This window comes from Chionomys nivalis, chromosome 13 (assembly GCF_950005125.1).
Source record: "Chionomys nivalis chromosome 13, mChiNiv1.1, whole genome shotgun sequence".
Taxonomy (NCBI): Eukaryota; Metazoa; Chordata; class Mammalia; order Rodentia; family Cricetidae; genus Chionomys; species Chionomys nivalis.
Window position 1 is genome coordinate 68356188 of NC_080098.1, and position 19243 is coordinate 68375430.

The 19243-nt window shown below is 43.1% G+C and overlaps 2 protein-coding genes across 3 annotated transcripts in view; both read left to right on the forward strand.

The window, feature by feature from the left end:
- Simc1 (SUMO interacting motifs containing 1) overlaps positions 1-19046 on the forward strand; it is a 35296-nt gene extending 16250 nt beyond the window's left edge. Inside the window, exons 5-10 of one of the 2 annotated variants that reach the window (XM_057787151.1) lie at positions 7677-7831; positions 9744-9896; positions 11711-11839; positions 13718-13874; positions 14023-14107; positions 18570-19046. In XM_057787151.1, the coding sequence (XP_057643134.1) occupies positions 7677-7831; positions 9744-9896; positions 11711-11839; positions 13718-13874; positions 14023-14107; positions 18570-18820 (930 nt within the window). In that variant the 3' untranslated portion in view covers positions 18821-19046. The remainder of the gene's footprint in view (positions 1-7676; positions 7832-9743; positions 9897-11710; positions 11840-13717; positions 13875-14022; positions 14108-18569) is intronic. The other variant, XM_057787152.1, reaches the window with a different exon arrangement.
- On the forward strand, positions 5034-5625 carry LOC130885591 (endothelial differentiation-related factor 1-like). Its single transcript, XM_057787158.1, has one exon. The coding sequence runs from the start codon at positions 5038-5040 to the stop codon at positions 5482-5484; it is 447 nt and encodes a 148-aa protein (XP_057643141.1). The 5' UTR covers positions 5034-5037; the 3' UTR covers positions 5485-5625.
- Positions 19047-19243: the final 197 nt, after the last annotated feature.

Sequence of the window (19243 nt, forward strand, 5' to 3'; positions counted from 1 at the left end):
TCCAAAAACACCACATAGTCATAGCAGTCAGAGTGGCGGAGGGGTCTCTGCCTACAACCAAAACCAGCAGAATGGATCCACGAGAGGCAAGAAGAAAATTTGGTTCAGCACAACTCCAGTGTTATTTCAAAGGTTGAGAGTCTGACTCCTGGAAGTTTATTTTAGGCATATTTAAGCACACAGTTTGAGGAAAACTTTCCTGGTGATAATGAACTCAGTCGCATATGTACAACAAAGCTTAAGACATGACCACATCAAAACTCTTGTAAAGTAGAAGTGACTTGTGGTCCTAGGGGGTTAGAGTCCAGGATGACTGAGCAAAGTCATGACAGCAGGAACATCTGATAGCTCACATCTTGATCTAAAAGCAGGATAGGAACAGTGGGAGACTTTTGAAACCACAGAGTCCACCCAGTGACACACCTCTTCCAAGGCCCCGCTTCCTAATCCTTCCCAAACAACCACCAATGGGGGACCAAATATTCCAATGCCAGACGACAAATAGACCACAAGACTTGTGAGAACTCCAGAGTAGCTGCAGAGCAGTCAGACTCCTGATCATGAGGGTGCTCCATCAGTAGAGGGAGCAACTTTGTACTGTTGACCATGCTCAGGTATTTACCCCTTTCTTTTTTTTATTATTTATTTATTTTTATTTTATGTGCATTGGTGTATATGTCTGTGTGAGGTGTCGTGTTCCTTGAAACTGGAGTTACAGACAGTTGTGAGCTGCCATGTGGGTGCTGGGAATTGGATCAGGGTCCTCTGGAAGAATAGTGCTCTTAACTGCGAGACATCTCTCCAGCCCACCCCTTTCTTAAAGTAACAAGCTACATCCAGAAAGAAACCACTCATTCCCCAGCTCCTTCTTAGAGACAGATTGCCATACCCCAAGTGTGTCAGTTTGTCGGGGAGCTGCTCAAGAGATTAACTTTTGACCTGCCTGCATCAGAGCATGGGCAAAAACAATAGAATGGTTTGAAAACAGGCCATAATGTCCGGTTGAAACTACCGATAGTGGCTACAGTTCAGTAGGCAGACACCAGGGGAAGCAAGAGAAGTTTGAGAATCAAGCCACTTGGGAAAAATTAAGACAGTTAAAAGTACAGTACATAGCCAGGCAGTGGTGGTGCACATCTTTAACCCCAGCACTCAGGAGGCAGAGGCAGGCGGATCTCTGTGAGTTCAAGGCCAGCCTGGCCTACAGAGCAAATTCTAGGACAGCCAGGACTGTTACACAGAGAAACCCTGTCTAGAAACAAAACAAAAGTACATGAAGGCTAGCAAGATAGTTCAGTAGGTAAAATTGTGACATCCTGGGTTTGATCCCCAGAGCCTATGTTAGAAAACTCACTATGGTTTACAAATGTGTAATCCCAGCACTCCTATAGTGAGCGTAGTGAGTTGGAGACAGCATCCTCCAAGAGATGGCAGGTTAGGTAGGTGTGTTGGAATAAACAGTAAAGCAGATAAACTAGAGACAACCTGATACAGGCTGGGCATGGTGGCCCAGCACTCAGAAGGCAGAGGCAGGTGGATTCCTGTGAATTCCTGAGATTCCTTCGAGGCCATAGTCTACAAAGAGAGTTCCAGGACAGCCAGGAACACAAACCCTGTCTTGAAAAGCAAGCAAGAGAGAGAGAACCTGTTTCAACAAAATGGAAGGAGAGATGGGATTCTTAAGTTATCCTCTGACCTTAAACTGCCACATGCAGATCATGGCATGCTAAATATACATTTAAAAGCATGGTATAGGGACTGGAGAGTTGACTCATGTGGCTACTTTTCCAAAGATCTAGAGTTCAATTCCCAGCAACCACACGGTGACTCACAACCATCTGTAATGAGATCTTGTGTCCTCCTCTGGTCTGCAGGCATACATTCAGGCAGAACACTGTATATATAATAAATAAATCTTTAAAAAAAAAACAGTATGATATATGAGGACCAGCATGATGGCTCACCAGGTAAAGAAACTAGGTATCAAGCCTACTGGGTTTAATCTGCTGGACTCACATGGCAGAAGGAGAGAACTGACTTTCATAAGTTGTCCTCTGCCTTCCACACATGTGTATATTACATGAACATGTGCACATGCATATACACTCATGTAAATATAATTAATATTTAAACAATAAGGTTTGGTTTGGTTTTGTCGAGACAAGGTTTCTTGGTATTCCATTGGCTGTCCTGGAACTCATTCCATAGACCAGACTGACCTCAAACTCAGAAATGTGTCTGCTTTTACCTCTTGAATGCTTAGATCAAAGGCATGTGCCACCACCACCCAGCCCAAAAAGCTTAACTATCATGCAGGAGGCTGGGAAGATAGCTCAGCATCTTCTGTGCAAGCTTGAGTACCTGAGTTCAAATCCCCCACATCCATGTAAAAAGATGGGTGTGGCTATACATACCTGTAACCCCTGGCACTGTGGGGGCAGAAACAAGAGGATTTTCTTGAGCTTGTATGCCATCAGCCTGCTTCTAAGTTAGTGAGAGAGAGACCATGGGGATAAGACAAAGTGATAGAGCAAGGCACCTGATGTCTTCCTCTGCCCTCCCTGCAAGTGCATGCACCCACATATACACACATGCCACATATACAAAAGAAAACAGAATAGGGGCAGTACATGCCTAAAGTGGGTATTACTGGAAAGGGGACAGGTCCAGAATTTCAAGCCATGCTAATTGCTAAATGTCTTACCTTAAATAAATCCAATCTGTACATAGTAGAAAAGCTACTTTCTTCAAATATGTAACTCTCAAAAAAGATCACAACCCAAGAGTTCATTCTCCAAAAACTAAAAATAAATAAAGCTGTTAGCTAGAGTTAAGGGAAAGAACAAAATATTTAAATAAATAAGAGATGAAAAAGGAAATAAACATAGGAGATCATTAAAGGAGCTGGGAGAACAGAAGCCAGGAGCAAATCCAGCCCTGGGAGCCAACCCAGTTCTGCGACCTCCACCAGAACTGGAGTGGGACTGAACCAGTTACCTGAGACACAGAACAAGCTCTGCCAGGAGCAGAAGCCAGGAGCAAACCCAGTCCTAGGACACGGGCAGATCAGGATTGACCCAGCGACCAGATCTAGAGTCAGCGATCTCTACCAGAACAAGTCCAACTCCAAGCCAGGGACTTCTGCAGGAAGAGATCCAGACCAAGATTTACAGAAACAGATCAAAGCCAGCAGCCTAGGCCAAAGTAGGCCTGAGACAGCAAACTCCAAGGGAGCAGACCAAAGCACAGGAGCACTGAGCTACCTCCAGGAACAAGAATAACCAACGGGGTAACTAGAACTGTGACACTGACTGTACCAAGAGGAACAACCATCTGAGCTTTGGATTCACTGGCACCTAGAAAATTATTCAACAGAACCTCAGACAGCCCCAACCACACCTATTAGAGGAAAAGATGAGTAGAAAAGGTAAGATCCCACGCTACACCACAAAGAGCAACACAATACCAGTAAAACCTAAAGACCTACAAAAGCAAGACCTGAACAACCAAATATGGATGAACCAGAAGAAAATGATCTAAAAAATAACCTCAAGAGAATGTTTGAAATTCTTGAAGATGAAATAAGAAATTACCTTAAAGAAATGGAAGATAAAACAAACAAAAAATTGGAAGATATCAGCAAATCACTTAAAGAAAACCAATAAAAAGAACTCAAACATATAAAAGAAACTATTCAGGACTTGAAAACTGAGATAGAAAAAATTAAGAAAACACAAACCTAAGGAATTATAGAAACAGAAATCATGAGAAAAAGATCAGGAATGACAAATGCAAGCATGAGCAACAGAATGCAAGAAATGGAAGAGAGAATCTCAAGTGCAGAAGATAAAATAGAGGAAATAGACTCGTGAGTTAAAGAAAACATTAAATCTAACAAAAGCTTAACCCAAAATGTCCATGAAGTATGGGACCCCATAAAATGGCCAAGTCTTAGAATAATAGGTATAGAAGAAAAAGAAGTTCAACTCAAAGGCACAGAAATTTTATTTAACAAAATCATAGAAGAAAACTTTCCCTGCCAAAAGAAAGATATGCCTATGAAGATACAAGAAGCTTACAGAACACCAAATAGACTGGATCCAAAAAAAAAAAACTTCTCGCCACATAACAATCAAAACACTAAACATACAGAATAAAGAATATTAAGAGCTGCAAAGGAAAAAGGCCAAGTAACATATAAAGGTAGACCTATCAGAATTACTTCTGACTTCTCAGTGGAGACAATGAAAGCTAAAAGATCATGGTCAAGCATTATGCAGACATTAAGAGACCACGGATGCCACCCTAGACTACTATACCCAGCAAAATTGCTGATTACCATAGGACAAAACAAGATATTCCATGACAAATCTAGATTTCACCAATACCTAACCACAAATCCAACCCTACACAAAATACTAGAAGGAAAACTCCAACCCAAGGAAGATGGCTACACCAACAAAAATAGACAATTGATGATCTCATTGCAGCAAATCCCGAAGAAGAAAAAAATGCACAAATTAACACCAACGATGAAAACTAAATTAACAGGAGATAGCAACCACTGGTCATTAATATCCCTTAATGTAAATGGACTCAACCTGCCCATAAAAAGGCACAGGCTAACAGATTGGATACGAAAACAGAATCCATCCCTCTTCTGCATACAAGAAATGCATCTCGCCGGGCGGTGGTGGCACACGCCTTTAATCCCAGCACTTGGGAGGCAGAGGCAGGCGGATCTCTGGGAGTTCGAGGCCAGCCTGGTCTACAAGAGCTAGTTCGGGGACGGGCACCAAAGCTACAGAGAAACCCTGTCTTGAAAAACAAAAAAAAAAAAAAAAATGCATCTCAAACCTTAAAGACAGACATCGCCTCATAGTAAAAGGTTGGGAAAAAATATACTAATCAAATGGACCTAAGAAATAAGCGAGTGTAGCTATCCTAATATCTAACAAAATAGACTTCAAGCTAAAATCAGTCAAAAGAGTGCCAGGTCTCGAGCAGCTGCCAGAGCCACCGACGGACCGCCACGCCATGGCGGAGAGTGACTGGGACACCATGATGGTGCTGCGCAAGAAGGGCCCCACGGCCGCACAGGCCAAGTCTAAGCAAGCCATCTTAGCAGCTCAGAGACGAGGAGAAGATGTGGAGACATCCAAGAAATGGGCTGCTGGCCAGAACAAGGAGCATTCCATCACTAAGAACACGGCCAAGCTAGACCGGGAGACAAAGGAGCTGCATCACGACAGGGTGACCCTGGAGGTGGGCAAAGTGATTCAGCGGGGCCGGCAGAGCAAAGGCCTGACACAGAAGGACCTGGCCACGAAAATCAATGAAAAGCCGCAAGTCATCGCAGACTATGAAAGTGAACGGGCCATTCCGAATAACCAGGTTTTGGGCAAAATTGAGAGAGCCATCGTCCTCAAGCTCCGGGGGAAGGACATCGGGAAGCCTATCGAGAAGGGGCCGAAGGCGAAATGAACACAAAGCCTCGAAGCCAGTGGTTCCGGCTGAGCTCTTCTGGCTGGTCCCCCAGGACCACCAGCACTGCCGTGGGTCTCCTCACATGGTTAAACGGAACACGGGGGTCAGGCCTGTGTGCCCCCTCAACCCATACCTGCTGTCAAAGCAAAACCTTGCAAAAAAAAAAAAAAAATCAGTCAAAAGAGACAAAGAAGGACATTTCATATTAGTCACAGGAAAAATCCATCAAGAGGAAATTTCAATACTGAACATATATGCCCCAAATACAAGGGCACCCTCATATGTCAAAGAAACACTTCTAAAGCTTAAATCATATATTAAACCCCACACACTAATAGTGGGAGACTGCAACACTCCCCTCTCACCACTGGACAGGTCAGTCAGACAAAAAATGAACAGAGAAATAAGAGAACTAACAGATGTTATGACTCAAATGGACTTAACAGACATTTATGGAATATTCCATCCAAACAGAAAAGAATATACCTTCTCAGCACCTCATGAAACCTTCTCAAAAATTGACCACATACTCGGTAACAAAACAAACCTCAACAAATACAAAAAAATTGGAATAACCCAATGTACCTTATCAGATCACCATGCTTTAAAACTAGAAGTCAACAGCAATACTAATTCCAGAAAACCCACAAACAAATGGAAATTAAACAATGCTCACCTGAATCATCAATGGGTCAAGGAAGAAATAAAGGGGGAAATTAAAGACTTCCTAAAATTCAATGAAAATGACCACACAACATGCCCGAATTTATGGGACACGATGAAGGCAGTGTTAAGAGGCAAGTTTATAGCACTAAATGCCTACATAAAAAAGCTGGAAAAATCCCACACTAGTGAATTAACAGAACATTTGAAAACTTTAGAATAAAGGAGCTGGGAGTGGTGGCACGCGCCTTTAATCCTAGCACTCAGGTGGCAGAATTTAAGGCCATTCTGCTCTACAAAGGGAGTTCTAGGACAGCCAGGGCTGTTACACACAGTTATACAGAGAAACCAAGTCTCAAAAATTCAAGGGAGGGAGGGAGGAAGGAAGGGAAAAGATCATTAGAGATTAAACAACTGTAAGACCAAAAATGATATATACACACACACCACCTCCAGTGGTCCTATAAATGCTCATGTGTTAAAGGCTTTGTCCCCAGCTTGTATATTTAGCCCTTAAAAAGGTGACTGAATAGAGGGCAGAGGTGGTGCACACCTTTAGTGCCGGCACTTGTCAGGGGAGGGTAGCAAAGGCAGGTGGATCTCTGAGTTCAAGGCTAGCCTGGTGTACAGAGTGAGTTCCAGGACAGCCAGGATTATGCAGAGACCCTGTCTCAGAAGGGAAAAAAAGGGGAGGGGGTGACTGAATGAGGGCTTTTACTCCATTGGCGGGTTCATAGTTGATGGCATTAGAGGAAATTGGTACTGGTTGGAGGAAGTTGGATATTAGAGACATTCTAGGACATTCCTCTGAAGAGTGTATCCCCCCTGGATCTCAGTTTTGCAGAATGACCAACTTTTGTATCCTTGTGCATGACTATGGATAAGCTGATCCTTGTATCAGAATTTTCCTCACAGTGACCACTACTTGAAAGAATTTTAAGGGACAGATTTATTTGGGCTCTTGGTTTCAGAGATTCCAGCCATGGCTAGCTGGCTCTGTTCCAAACTAGTGAGTCAGAAGACCAGTAGAAAGGTGTGGCAGTGGAGATAAGTCATCAGTTATAGTATTCACAAAGCAGGGAGAAAAGGGGCTGGATCAACACGTATCCTTTAAAGGCATACTCTCAGTGACTTAGCACCAGCTGAGCTGTCCTCTTTGGAACATGAGCCTGTAGAGGACACACATTCAAACTTTAACACTAATTTAAAGGGGCTAAGATAGAATTTAATATAGAATCTCTTTTGCACACATTTTTAGGCAAGAAGGTGAAGAATAAGTGAGTCTGTCATTGCGGTGAGAACACAGATGGTACAGCCACTTTGGAAAACAGTTGGTAGAATATGGTAGAATCTATGGTGGATTCTATAGACTCAGCATACCTGCTGTCTCCCACCAAACTCTCTTTGATACAGGCAGACCTACTGGCTCATAGCCTTTCGTTAGACTTTTGGTTATGACAGCCCATGGTTTCCTGTCGTTCAAGGGACTGAGAAACAAGCATGACTGCTTATTTGCTCTTCCTCAGGGCCAAACTCTGCCTGGACGAGTCCTCTTTCTGCGTTACGTAGTGCAGACCCTGGAAGATGACTTCCAGCAGACCTTGAGGAAGCAGCGGCAGCACCTACAGCAATCCATCGCAAACACCGTTCTTTCATGTGACAAACAGCCTCACAATGTCAGGTAATAATCAGCTGTTAGAGCTCTAGTATTCCGAGAGTTGGGACTGTAGGTGTGTAATGAGTAAAGGCCAGTGTGGTCGGCAGTTCATCACTGCCAACTGTGTGAGAAAGACAGTTCAAGGAAAGAAGATTTATTTAAGCTCAAAGTTTTGGAGGTTTTCAGTCTGTCACGGCAGCCAGGAAGCAAAGGAGTAAAGGAAGGGGCCAGCGCAGCATGCAGCCTCCAGTGATCACTTTTCCAGCTAGGGCCTCCCCTTCCAGTTTTGCCATCTCTCAATAGTCCACTCAGATCTGGATTCATCAATAGATCGGACCGCTAGAGAAGTGCTCTCCTGACACACTGATCTGCTGGGTGTTTTCAGTCATTGACGATAAACCCAGAGACTACAAGAGAATGAGATTGTCCTCATTGCTAAATATTGGAAAAGGGATAAATACCAAAAACTGTGGAAATCAAAAGAACTGAACTGACTATGTGACTAAGTAGCGGGGATTACTCCCTTGTTCTGAAGATTATTTGGAAAGTAAAATTCTGAGATCTCACATGTCTGAAAAATCTCTTTTCTCTTGTGTATTGACTAATAAGTAGGCTAATTATTTTAGATATTTAGAAATAAATTTTGTGCAGAACTTTGAAGAAATTGTCTTCTAGCTGTCAGAAGTGCTGTTAAATCAGAAGCAGGGCTGGAGAGATGGCTCAGCGGTTAAAAACACTGGCTGCTCTTCTAGAAGACCTGGGTTGTGGGAATTGTGGCTGACAGTAGTAGGATCTGATGCCTTCTTCTACCATGCGGGCATACATGCAAATAGAGCGCTTATAACCATAAATAAATAAATCTTTAGAAATCAGAAGCAGTACTGGAGATATGACTCAGTGGTTAAGAGCATTGGCTGGTCTTCTAGAGGACCTAGGTTCAGTTCCCAGCATCCACATGGCAATTCCAAACCATAAGTAACTCCAGTTCTAGAAGATAGGACACCACCTTCTAGTTTCCATGGGCACCAGGCATATACATGATACACAGACATACATATAGGTAAAATAAACATACACATAAGGTAAAAAATAAAGAGCTGTCTAAATTTCATCAGTAATAATTTACAGAGAAAAACAAAAGAAAGGGGCTAGAGCCCAAACATCTGATTTGATAATTTTCTCTGATTTTGTGCATAACATCTGTTTTCCCCAAGTTAGTTGCCTTTGGCAGAGGAGTGGAATATTTTTTTTGGAATATAGTTTTGGATATTTAGGTCTCTTAGCCTGGAACTCACTGTGTAGCCCAGGCTGCCTTCAAACTCATAAGATCATCCTGCCTCTGTCTCCCAAGGGCTGGGATTAAAGATTTGTGTCACCGCACCCAAATCAGTATTTACAATTTTATTTTCTCTAGTATTACTGTGGTTTTAGGAGGGAAACAATTAAGTGTGTGTATTCAATACAATTTTTTTGTTTTGTTTTTTGAGTTTTCAAGACAGTGTGGCCTTGGCTGTCCTGGAACTTACTCAGTAGATCAGGCTGGCCTTGAACTCAAAGAGATCCTTCTACCTCTGCGTCCCAAGTGCTGGGATTAAAGGTGTGTGCTACCACCACCCAGCTCAATACAACTTTTTTATATTGGTTATTTAAATAATCAGTAATCATCAAAATAAATTTTAGGTGGTGCACGCCGTTAATCCCAGCATTCTGGATGCAGGAGCAGGTGGATATTTGTGAGTTTGAGGACAGCCAGAGCTACACAGAGAAACCCTGAATCAAAAAACAAAAAATAAAAAATTTAAAAAATAACCTAGAGGTCCTTGACTCTGTTTGGAGGAGTCTCCTGGTTTGGGGACCCAGCGTAAGTATGCAGGTCTGGACACTGTAGGTCAAACAGCAGTGCAAACCTTTCCTTTCTTACTTTTCTGTATTCCAGAGATGTCATCAAGTGGCTGGTCAAAACGGTGACTGAAAATGAATTAACACAACCCCCAGATGGGACTCAGACCTCTTCAGGAACAGGAATCTTGAAAGCTAGCAGTGGCCATCTGTCTCCCCAGCCTAACCTAACCAGGAACACCAATCAGCTGTAAGGAGCAAGCACAAAGTTGTCTTCTAGGGCTGCAAGGATTTGATATTTAAAGAATAGGACCAGTCTCAAAGATCAGCTTGCCCCAGATTACCAACTCTTGTAACAGCCTGATTCTCATTAAAGACTTAGTCTAGACTTGGATATAATTATGGTAGAATCCCTGTGTCGTGTGCTCTAGGACCTGGCTTCTACCAGCAGACAAAGAGGACTGCTCCTTACAGGCCCTCACTGCTAGCCTTCCAGTTAGTTCTCTTTCAGAGTGTCACTTCCCCTCTTTCCAGCTCCCTAACCGAAGTCCTGAGCCTGCTTTGTCCGATACTCTGGGCAGCTGCCCCCTTTGGGGACACCCCCATCCCGTGTTGCTGCTCAGAGGCTTACCTTGATTAGCCTTCCTGCTCTTTGAGTTCTAACTCTGACCCATCTCCTACCCCCTGACCAGATGCCCTGTTGTTTTCTCCAAACTCTAACAAATGGTCCTCATGTTGGTTAGCTGTGGACACAGACAACACAGTGACTTATAAATGCATCATTGCAGAGCCAGAACCTGCCCACCTTGTCCATTGTTTGTCCCTGGCTGCGGTTGTTTCTGAAAATAATGTCTTTCCATCAAATAAGATGCGTTTAAATGGCTGCTGTCAAACCAGACTTTCCCTTCTGAAGTGTTGCCCAGCTTTCCAGCTGTCTCTGCCTCTCTCCCATATTTGTGTCTGATGGGAGAGAGGTGAAGGTCCATCGGTGAACATTCTGAAACTTGTCTTAGTAAGAACTGCTGTGTCGTAAAGAAACTAGGAATAGAAAAATTACATGGTAGGGCTACAGAAATGACTCAGCAGTTAAGAGCACTGACTGTTCTTCATGAGGTCCCAGGTTCAATTCCCGGCACCTACATAGTGGCTCACAACCACTTGTAACTTTAGTTGCACAGGATCTAGAGCCCTCTTGACCTTTGAGGACACCAGACACGCATGTAGTGCATAGTCATACTTAGCCGAAAAATATTCATACATAAAAATAATTAAGTAGTTTACATTTTTTAAAAATTAAATGGCAGGGGCTGGAGAGATGGCTCAGTGGTTAAGAGCACTGCCTGCTCTTCCAAAGGTCCTGAGTTCAATTCCCAGCAACTACGTGGTGGCTCACAACCATCTGGTGCCCTCTTCTGGCATGCAGTTGTACATGCAGACAGAATACTGAGAATACTGTATACATAATAAATAAATAAATAAATCTTAAAAAAAATTAAATGGCAGATGCCTGTCTTCTCCTATAACAAAGAAATTAAAATGAAGTTAGTCATTTTGGACCTGTTTCTTCATTTTCAAAACCAGGAAGTTAGTGTCTTTAAAGTTCTCTAGACGCTTGGGATTGTGTGGTTCTGGTTTTAATTTGAAAGCATTTTGCTTATGTAGTTTACCCTCAAATTCTGAAAGGTTCATATATGATCTGGCAAAAGGATTCAGGTAGATGAATTGCTCAATGAGAGCAAGCTAATAATTTATTACTCTGCTTGGCCTGGGGTGTTTTGCTGACCCTCTAATAGTCTCTGTTCTTTTGTTGTGTTGTTGCTATTTGCTTGTTTGTTTTGTTTTGTTTGCCACAGAGTCTCACCATGTAACTCTGACTGGCCTGAAATTCACTATGTAGACCAGGCTGGCTTTGAACTCATAGAGGCCTGCCCACTTCTGCTTTCTGAGTGCACCTCCACACCCAGTCGTCTGGTCTTGGTATTCATTGGTGGGGACCTCCAGTTTCAGAAAGCCTGTCACCAAGTCTTTCCACTCACTTGTTTCTATCCTGTGCTCTGGATCCAGGATCGTGTGTCAACTTCAGAGGATGTTGTCCATTGCTGTAGAGGTGGACAGGACTCCTACCTGCAGCTCCAATAAAATAGCTGAGATGATGTTTGGGTTTGTGCTGGACATCCCTGAGAGGAGTCAAAGGTGGGTCTGGTTTGATCAGTTTGTTTTGGTTTTGGTTGATTTCTCCATTAAAAAGAGAACTAAAAAGTAACTTTTTACTAGCTTTTTTATTTCTGCCCGCCAGAAACAGAATTTACAGAGAGAAAAATCACAAACTAATTGAAAAAGGAAGAAAGGAGTAGGGGGACTATTTATGTCTTTGAGATGAATGGAGGAGGTTCCCAAACAATCGAAGTGCAGTCAAAGCATCATTCCTTGGGAAGAAGTAGACGCTATCAAGAGATCTTGAATGTCCCTACCATATTGATTTGATTCAATCAACACTAACACTAATTTTCTCAGAAGGGGTAAATTAGCCACCCACCCAAATTATACTAGCAGATATATGAAGTACCTTTTACTTTTATTCATTATTAATTTTGGTATAATTTGCAGTTATTTTTATAACTATGCAGATTTACATAGGTGGTATTCATGAGTCCTGACAAATGTCTGACCTGTCATTTTCCAGTGGTTTGTTGGTAGCACATAACAGTCAATAATTGTCTTCTCTTATGATGTTCAACTTCATCGTTTTTAGAAAGTAAAATGAGATACCATTTCTTATATACCCAAATAGGGAAAAAAATAATAGGATCAATAATATTCTCTATTAAAGAGGTTTTGAAAAGCCAGGCGGTGGTGGCACACACCTTTAATCCCAGCATTTTAGAGGCAGAGGCAGGTGGATCTCTTGAGTTCGAGGCCTGCCTGGTCTACAAAGAGACTTCCAGAACAGCTAGGACTGTTACACAGAGAAACTCCGTCTCAAAAAAGAAGGTTTCAAGAAAACAGGTATTTATTCATTCCTGATGAGAATGCAAAAATGATGCAAACCTTAGAAATGTAGGAGTATTTGGCAGTGTCTGACAGAACCATGTGTGCATGCCAGAGTTTACCTCTTTTGCTTGTTTGTTTGTTTGGTTGGTTTGGTTTAGTTTGGTTTTGGTTTCTCTGTGTACTCCTAGAGATCAGGCTCTCCTCGAACTCAGAGATCTACTGGCCTTTGCCTCCTGAGTGCTGGGATAATAATGAAACATGTGCATGAGGATATTCACTACAATGATGTTTACAATTGTAAAATATTGGAAATAACCCAAATGTCCGTACAAGGGATATGAATAAATACTTATTATGATACCTGAACATGATGGAACATTATGTAGCTAAATACATAAGGAAACTTCTAGTAAATGAGAGCTGGGCCTGGTGTTTGAAGCCTGTGATCTCAGCACTCAAGCCTGAGGCAAGAGAATCAACCTACCTACATTGTTGTTGATTTTTAGGGAGTGGGATGGGGGATTAAGACAGGGTTTCTGTGTGTAACAGCCCTGGCTGTCCTGTAACTAGCTTTGTAGACCAGGCTGGCCTCGAACTCACAGAAATCCGCCTGCCTCTGACTCAAGTGCTAGGTTTAAAGGTGTGCACAACCATGCCGGGCTTGCTACATTGTTTATTTATCTTGATTTTGTTTTATTTCACCATTTTTTAATACAGTTCCTAATTGCTAAGTACTTTATGTCTTTTAAAGATATTCTATTTTCCTTGAATATGTCATCTCTGATGAAAAACTCAGAAACTTAAAGTCTGGGGTCCGTCCCAGTGGCAGACAGCATTCTGAAGCACAGGCCTCAAGCTCATGATCCTCCTGCCTCCTCCCTGGATGTGCACCAGGATACCTGCCTCTGTCTTTTTCAGATGTCAGGCTGTTCCCTCGTCCTGTAAGTTATTACTTCATCAACAAATCCATTTCTGTCTGCAGCCTGTGTTTTTGTAGACCTCCATTACATGTCGGAGCATCCAGGGCAAACCGTAGAATCTTTGAATGTACTTCTGCCTAACTCCCTGTTCTCCACACAGGGAGATGTTCTTCACTACTATGGAAAGCCACCTTCTGCGCTGCAAAGTGTTAGAGATCATCTTCCTCCACAGTTGTGAGACGCCCACCCGTCTCCCCTTGTCTCTGGCCCAGGCCCTCTACTTTCTGAACAACTCCACATCACTGCTCAAGTGTCAGGTACTTGCCTTTCTGCTTTAGCTCCTCGCCCAGAGCATCTTTCCTTCCTGCTGTTTGGCCATCATGGAAGAGCTTTGGAAACTATGCTGTAACTGGGACCTCTAACTGGGCAAGCACTCATTACCTGCTGCTTTTACTATCTCTGCAGTCAGATAAAACCCAGTGGCAGACATGGGATGAGCTGGTTGAGCATCTGCAGTTCCTGTTGTCCAGTTATCAGCATGTGCTGAGAGGTAAGGGGCACTTGCTCACAAGCAGGCCCTGTGAGAAGTCTCACAGTGGACATTATCAAAAAGGACAGCTTGCCGGGCGGTGGTGGCGCACGCCTTTAATCCCAGCACTCGGGAGGCAGAGGCAGGCGGATCTCTGGGAGTTCGAGACCAGCCTGGTCTACAAGAGCTAGTTCCAGGACAGGCTCCAAAGCTACAGAGAAACCCTGTCTCGAAAAACCAAAAAAACAAACAAAAAAAGGACAGCTTGTCAGATAATTCTCACTTGTTCACCTAAGTAATGCATTGCTCTAGGTAGGTGTGGTGACGCTGGCCTCTAATTCCAGCACCCAGGAAGCTGAGGCAGAAGGATGAAGAATTGAAGGCTACATAGTAAAAATGTGTCTCAAAAATAATAATATAAGCTGGAAAGATGGCTTAATGATTACGAGCACTTGTTGCTCCTATAGAGGGCCCAGGTTTGATTCCCAGAATCCACGTGGTAACCCGATGCCCTCTTCTGTCCTCTGTAGGAACAGCACATATGTGGTCAACAGACAGAGATGCAAACAAAACACCCACACATAAAATAAAAATAAGCAATTTTTTAAAAGTTTTAAAAACAGAAGCAAGAAGCCGGGTGGTGGTGACACATTCCTTTAATTCAGCACGCAGGAGGCAAAAGTGGATGGATCTCTGTAAACTAGAGGCCAGCCTGGTCTACAGAGTGAGTTCTAAGACAGCCAGGGCTACACAGTGAAACCCTGTCTCAAAAAACCAATAATAACCAGGCAACGGTGGCGCATGCCTTTATGTGAGTTCAAGGCCAGCCTGGTCTACAAGAGCTAGTACCAGGACAAGCTCCAAAGCTACAGAGAAATCCTGTCTCATAATAATAATGATAATGATAACAAAATAAAAATTTAAAGCACTGTTCCTTGATTATAACTATAGAGAGCACAGCTGAATCACTGTGGTGATGTGGAAACATCCTTACTTTTTTACAGCTGGTAGTAATACAGTTGTCCTCCCAGTGAGGAAGTTGTGTAGGTAAGCAAAAACCATCGTTATCATGAGAACCCTGCCTTCTCAGAGCACATTTGTTGAGTCAGTTGTTCACAGACTAGCAACATTATAAACAGCTGTCAGTAAAGCACAAATACAGAGCATGTCTGCAACAAGATGTGAGTGGCCTTAAAATGGATCGGGTAGTAGCTCAGGGTTAGAGCATTTGCTTTGAATGTGTGAGTCCCTGGGTTCGATCCCCAGTACTGCAAAGAGGGAAATCTTAAAGTCTATGAAATAGTGCCGTTCAGAGTTGCTGGGAAAGTTAGACTGGGTAGCATGCAGACTGCACATGTTAGCAAGGATCATGGTCAAATAACTTCATCAAGTGAGAATGATTAGGCAGGGATTAATGAGAACCCTGGTAAAGCTGAAGAACTGGCAAGTTAATAAATAATTAGGAAGTTTGGGACTATGGCTCAGTTGGTTGAGTGCTTTCCAAGCATTCATGAAATCCTGGGTTCAGTCCTAGCACAGCATCAACTTAACTAGCATTCTGATGGAGGCAGAACCAGAAATTCAAGGTCACCCTTGGCTGCTTAGCAAGTTAAGGCCAGCCTGTGATATAGGAGACCTTGTCACTAAAATTGTTTAAATCAAAGTACTAAGTACATAGATTTTTTTTTCTTTGGGACTTTGTTGGGGTGGGGGTGTTACTTTGTTTCGTTTTGAGACTGGGTTTCTCTGTGTAGCTTTAGAGCCTGTCCTAGAACTCGCTCAGTAGATCAGGCTGGCCCCAAGCTCACAAAGATCCACCTGCCTCTGCCTCCCTAGTGCTGGAATTAAAGGTATGCACCACCATTGCCCAGCTTTGTTTTTGTATTTCAAGATGGTCTGGAACCTACTATGTATCCCAGCTTGAACTGAATTTAGTTTTCCTGCCTCAGGCTCCCAGGTGCTAGATTTACAGGAATACACCACCACACCTGACAGAAAACAGTAACATCACAGGAGAAATGGGGCATTTCCCCTGGACGCATTGGATGGAGAACACAGCCTCATGCTTCTTCCCACAGACTGTGACCTTGTTTTGATCTCAAGGAAGCACCCCACAAACCCAGACTGATGGCTGCCCTGCTCAGGGTTTCTATTGCTGGGATAGAACTCTGTGACCAATAGCAGCTTGGAGAGGCAAGGGCTCATTTCATTTACACCTCCTATCACAGCCCAGCATCCAGGGGAACTGGAGCAGAGGCTATGGAGGAGTGCTGCTGCTGCTTACTGACATGCTTCCCCTACCTCAGCTTCCTGCCCCTGTGTTTCTCTTTGTAACAGCCCTGGCTGTCCTGGATTTGCTCTGTAGACCAGGCTGGCCTCGGATTTACAGATCTACCTGCCTCTGCCTCCCGAGTGCTGGATTAAAGGTGTGTGCCACCATACCCAGCTTGAGCTTGCTTTCTTACAACACCCAGGACCACCTCCAGGGATGGTATCACCCACACTGATCACTCAAGAAAATGCCCTACAGACCAATCTTACAGAAACATTTTCTCAATTCAGAGTCCCTCCTCCCCAATGATTCAAGTGTCAAGTTGACTTGCTGGAACAGAGACCATTTTTAACAAATGACCTTTCCCTATCAAAAGTACTGTTCCCAACTAAAGAGCAGCTAAAGCTTATGAATGTTAAATATAACGTTTGATCCTCAGCAAGATTCTGAATTAGAAAGAGGTGGTATTGGAGGGCTGAGGATCAGCAATAAAGCACTTGCCTAGCACATGCAAGGCCACGGGTTCAGTCCCAGGACTACAAAAATGAAGGACACAGCTGGGCAATCTGAAGAGTGTATGTGTTGATAGCTTATTTTTATTGATTACACCAGGTTACAATAGTAAATGTTCTCGATCTTAGGAAATCCATGCTGCATTATTGATCATCCTGTCATTAGATTATTCTTAGAGTAATGAGGAAATTTTACTTGCCCATGCCTATGTTGAGGCTGACTTTAACTTGGTGATTGTTATGTAGAAAGTAAAGAGAACTCATAAACCTGCTCAGCCTGGAACCCAAAGTGCTGTGCAGGACATTTTAAAATACTAGCACTAAATTAAAGTCTCTGTCTCTAGCCCAGGCTGGTCCTGAACTCATGGCTATCCTCCTGCCTTGGCCTCCTAAGACCTAGATTATAGGGTGAGCTACACATGGGTGTCTAGGTTCACTTCTCTACAATGCTGGTGATACGTAACTTAGGATGGATTATTCTTGTATGAGAAAAAGTAGTAAATCTTCCATCACCATTGCCTTCCTTTCAGCCTGCTTGTCTGCCTGGTTGGGGCAGACAAGGGTCTTTTCTGTTGCATACTCTTTTTTTTTTTTTTTTTTGATTTTTCGAGACAGGGTTTCTCCGTAGCTTTTGGTTCCTGTCCTGGCACTAGCTCTTGTAGACCAGGCTGGCCTTGAACTCACAGAGATCCGCCTGCCTCTGCCTCCCGAGTGCTGGGATTAAAGGCGTGCGCCACCACCACCCGGCTCTGTTGCATACTCTTGTAACTACAGCGGTCTGGGGTTATGGTGCTAGAGAGTAAACTGAAGAATCCTGCGTGCTAGATAAGCACTTTCCACTTAACTGTACCCCAGTCCTTACAACTAGATGTGTCAAAGGCTACACTGTTAGGCCACAGTACACAGTTGTATAGTGTGTGCATGTTTTAGCACCCTCAGTGAAAGGCACACCCAAATACATACACTAAGTAGTAAAAAAAATTAATCCACATGAATTTTTCCCTAAGTGGTTATTATAGTTTTTAGTAGAGTTGTTTAAATCAAAGAAACTAAAATAGTTTTGATTTTGATTGTATAAAGTTTCTTGGCAAGATTGCTTGACAGGTAAGACCATCTCCTGCTCTTCCAGAGAACTGCAGTTCAGTTCCCAGCGCCCCGTCAGGCAGCTCATAGCTGTCTTGTAACACCAGTTCAATCTGATGTTCTCCTCTGTCCTCTGTGGGCACCTGCACACACATGGCATACACACACAATAATGTGCCTTTTAGAAGCTCTCTTTTTTCTTTTCCTTTTTTGAGACAGGGTCTATTTAGTCATGACTGCCTTGCCCAGCAACTTTTTTTTTTTTTTTTTTTTTTTTTGGTTTCTCAAGACAGGGTTTCTCTGTGGCTTTGGAGCCTGTCCTGGAACTAGCTCTTGTAGACCAGGCTGGTCTCGAACTCACAGAGATCCTCCTGCCTCTGCCTCCCAAGTGCTGGGATTAAAGGCGTGCGCCACCACAGCCCAGCCCAACATTTTTTTTTTTTAACATCAGTGTTGAGGCAAGAACACAAACCTTTAAGAACTGGGGTTCCCATGGTAACTCACATGACCTTTTGTCTCCTAGTAGCCAGGCACAAGGCCTTACTTACCAAGTTGGACTTTAATTTTTGAATCCCAAGGAACAAAAAGCAGATGTTTGACTCCTTCCCTCTTACAGAGCACCTACGGAGTTCCGTGATTGATCGGAAAGACTTGATCATCAAAAGAATCAAGCCCAAGCCCCAGCAAGGAGATGACATCACTGTGGTGGATGTGGAGAAGCAGATTGAGGCCTTCCGCAGCCGCCTAATCCACATGCTGGGAGAACCTCTAGTCCCCCAGCTCCAAGACAAAGTGCACTTGCTGAAGCTGCTGCTCTTCTATGCTGCGGACTTGAACCCCGACACAGAGCCTACCCCACAGCACTGAGGTAGCCAGACTTCTAAGCACTGAGTACCAAGAATACCTCCTGATTGTGGCCAGCTACTTAGAAGTTCTTAAGTACGAACAGTAGTTAGGAATATCATAGGACCAAACCTATCTTATTTATCAGTAGGCTGTAATAACTTTATAACTCCTCAGTATCTTTTTTTTTATAATCCTTATCTTAGCCTATTCAAATATGGCTTAAATATACAAGGTGTATATATTTTTTATTAAATTATTTATATATGCTTTTGAAACAGGCAATACAATATGCACTATATGTCCAACATTTCCATTCAAGATGTGAAGACCCCTTCTGCTGAACAATCTTCATCAGTGTTACATCAGTCAAGGTACTAACAGCCTGTTTCTGGAAAGAGTGTTTCCTGAATACAGCACATTCTAATTAGACTTTTCATATTGCCT

Bases quoted from the DNA above. Each gene is read 5' to 3' on its own strand.
- LOC130885591 (XM_057787158.1), top strand. From the start codon at position 5,038: ATGGCGGAGAGTGACTGGGACACCATGATGGTGCTGCGCAAGAAGGGC.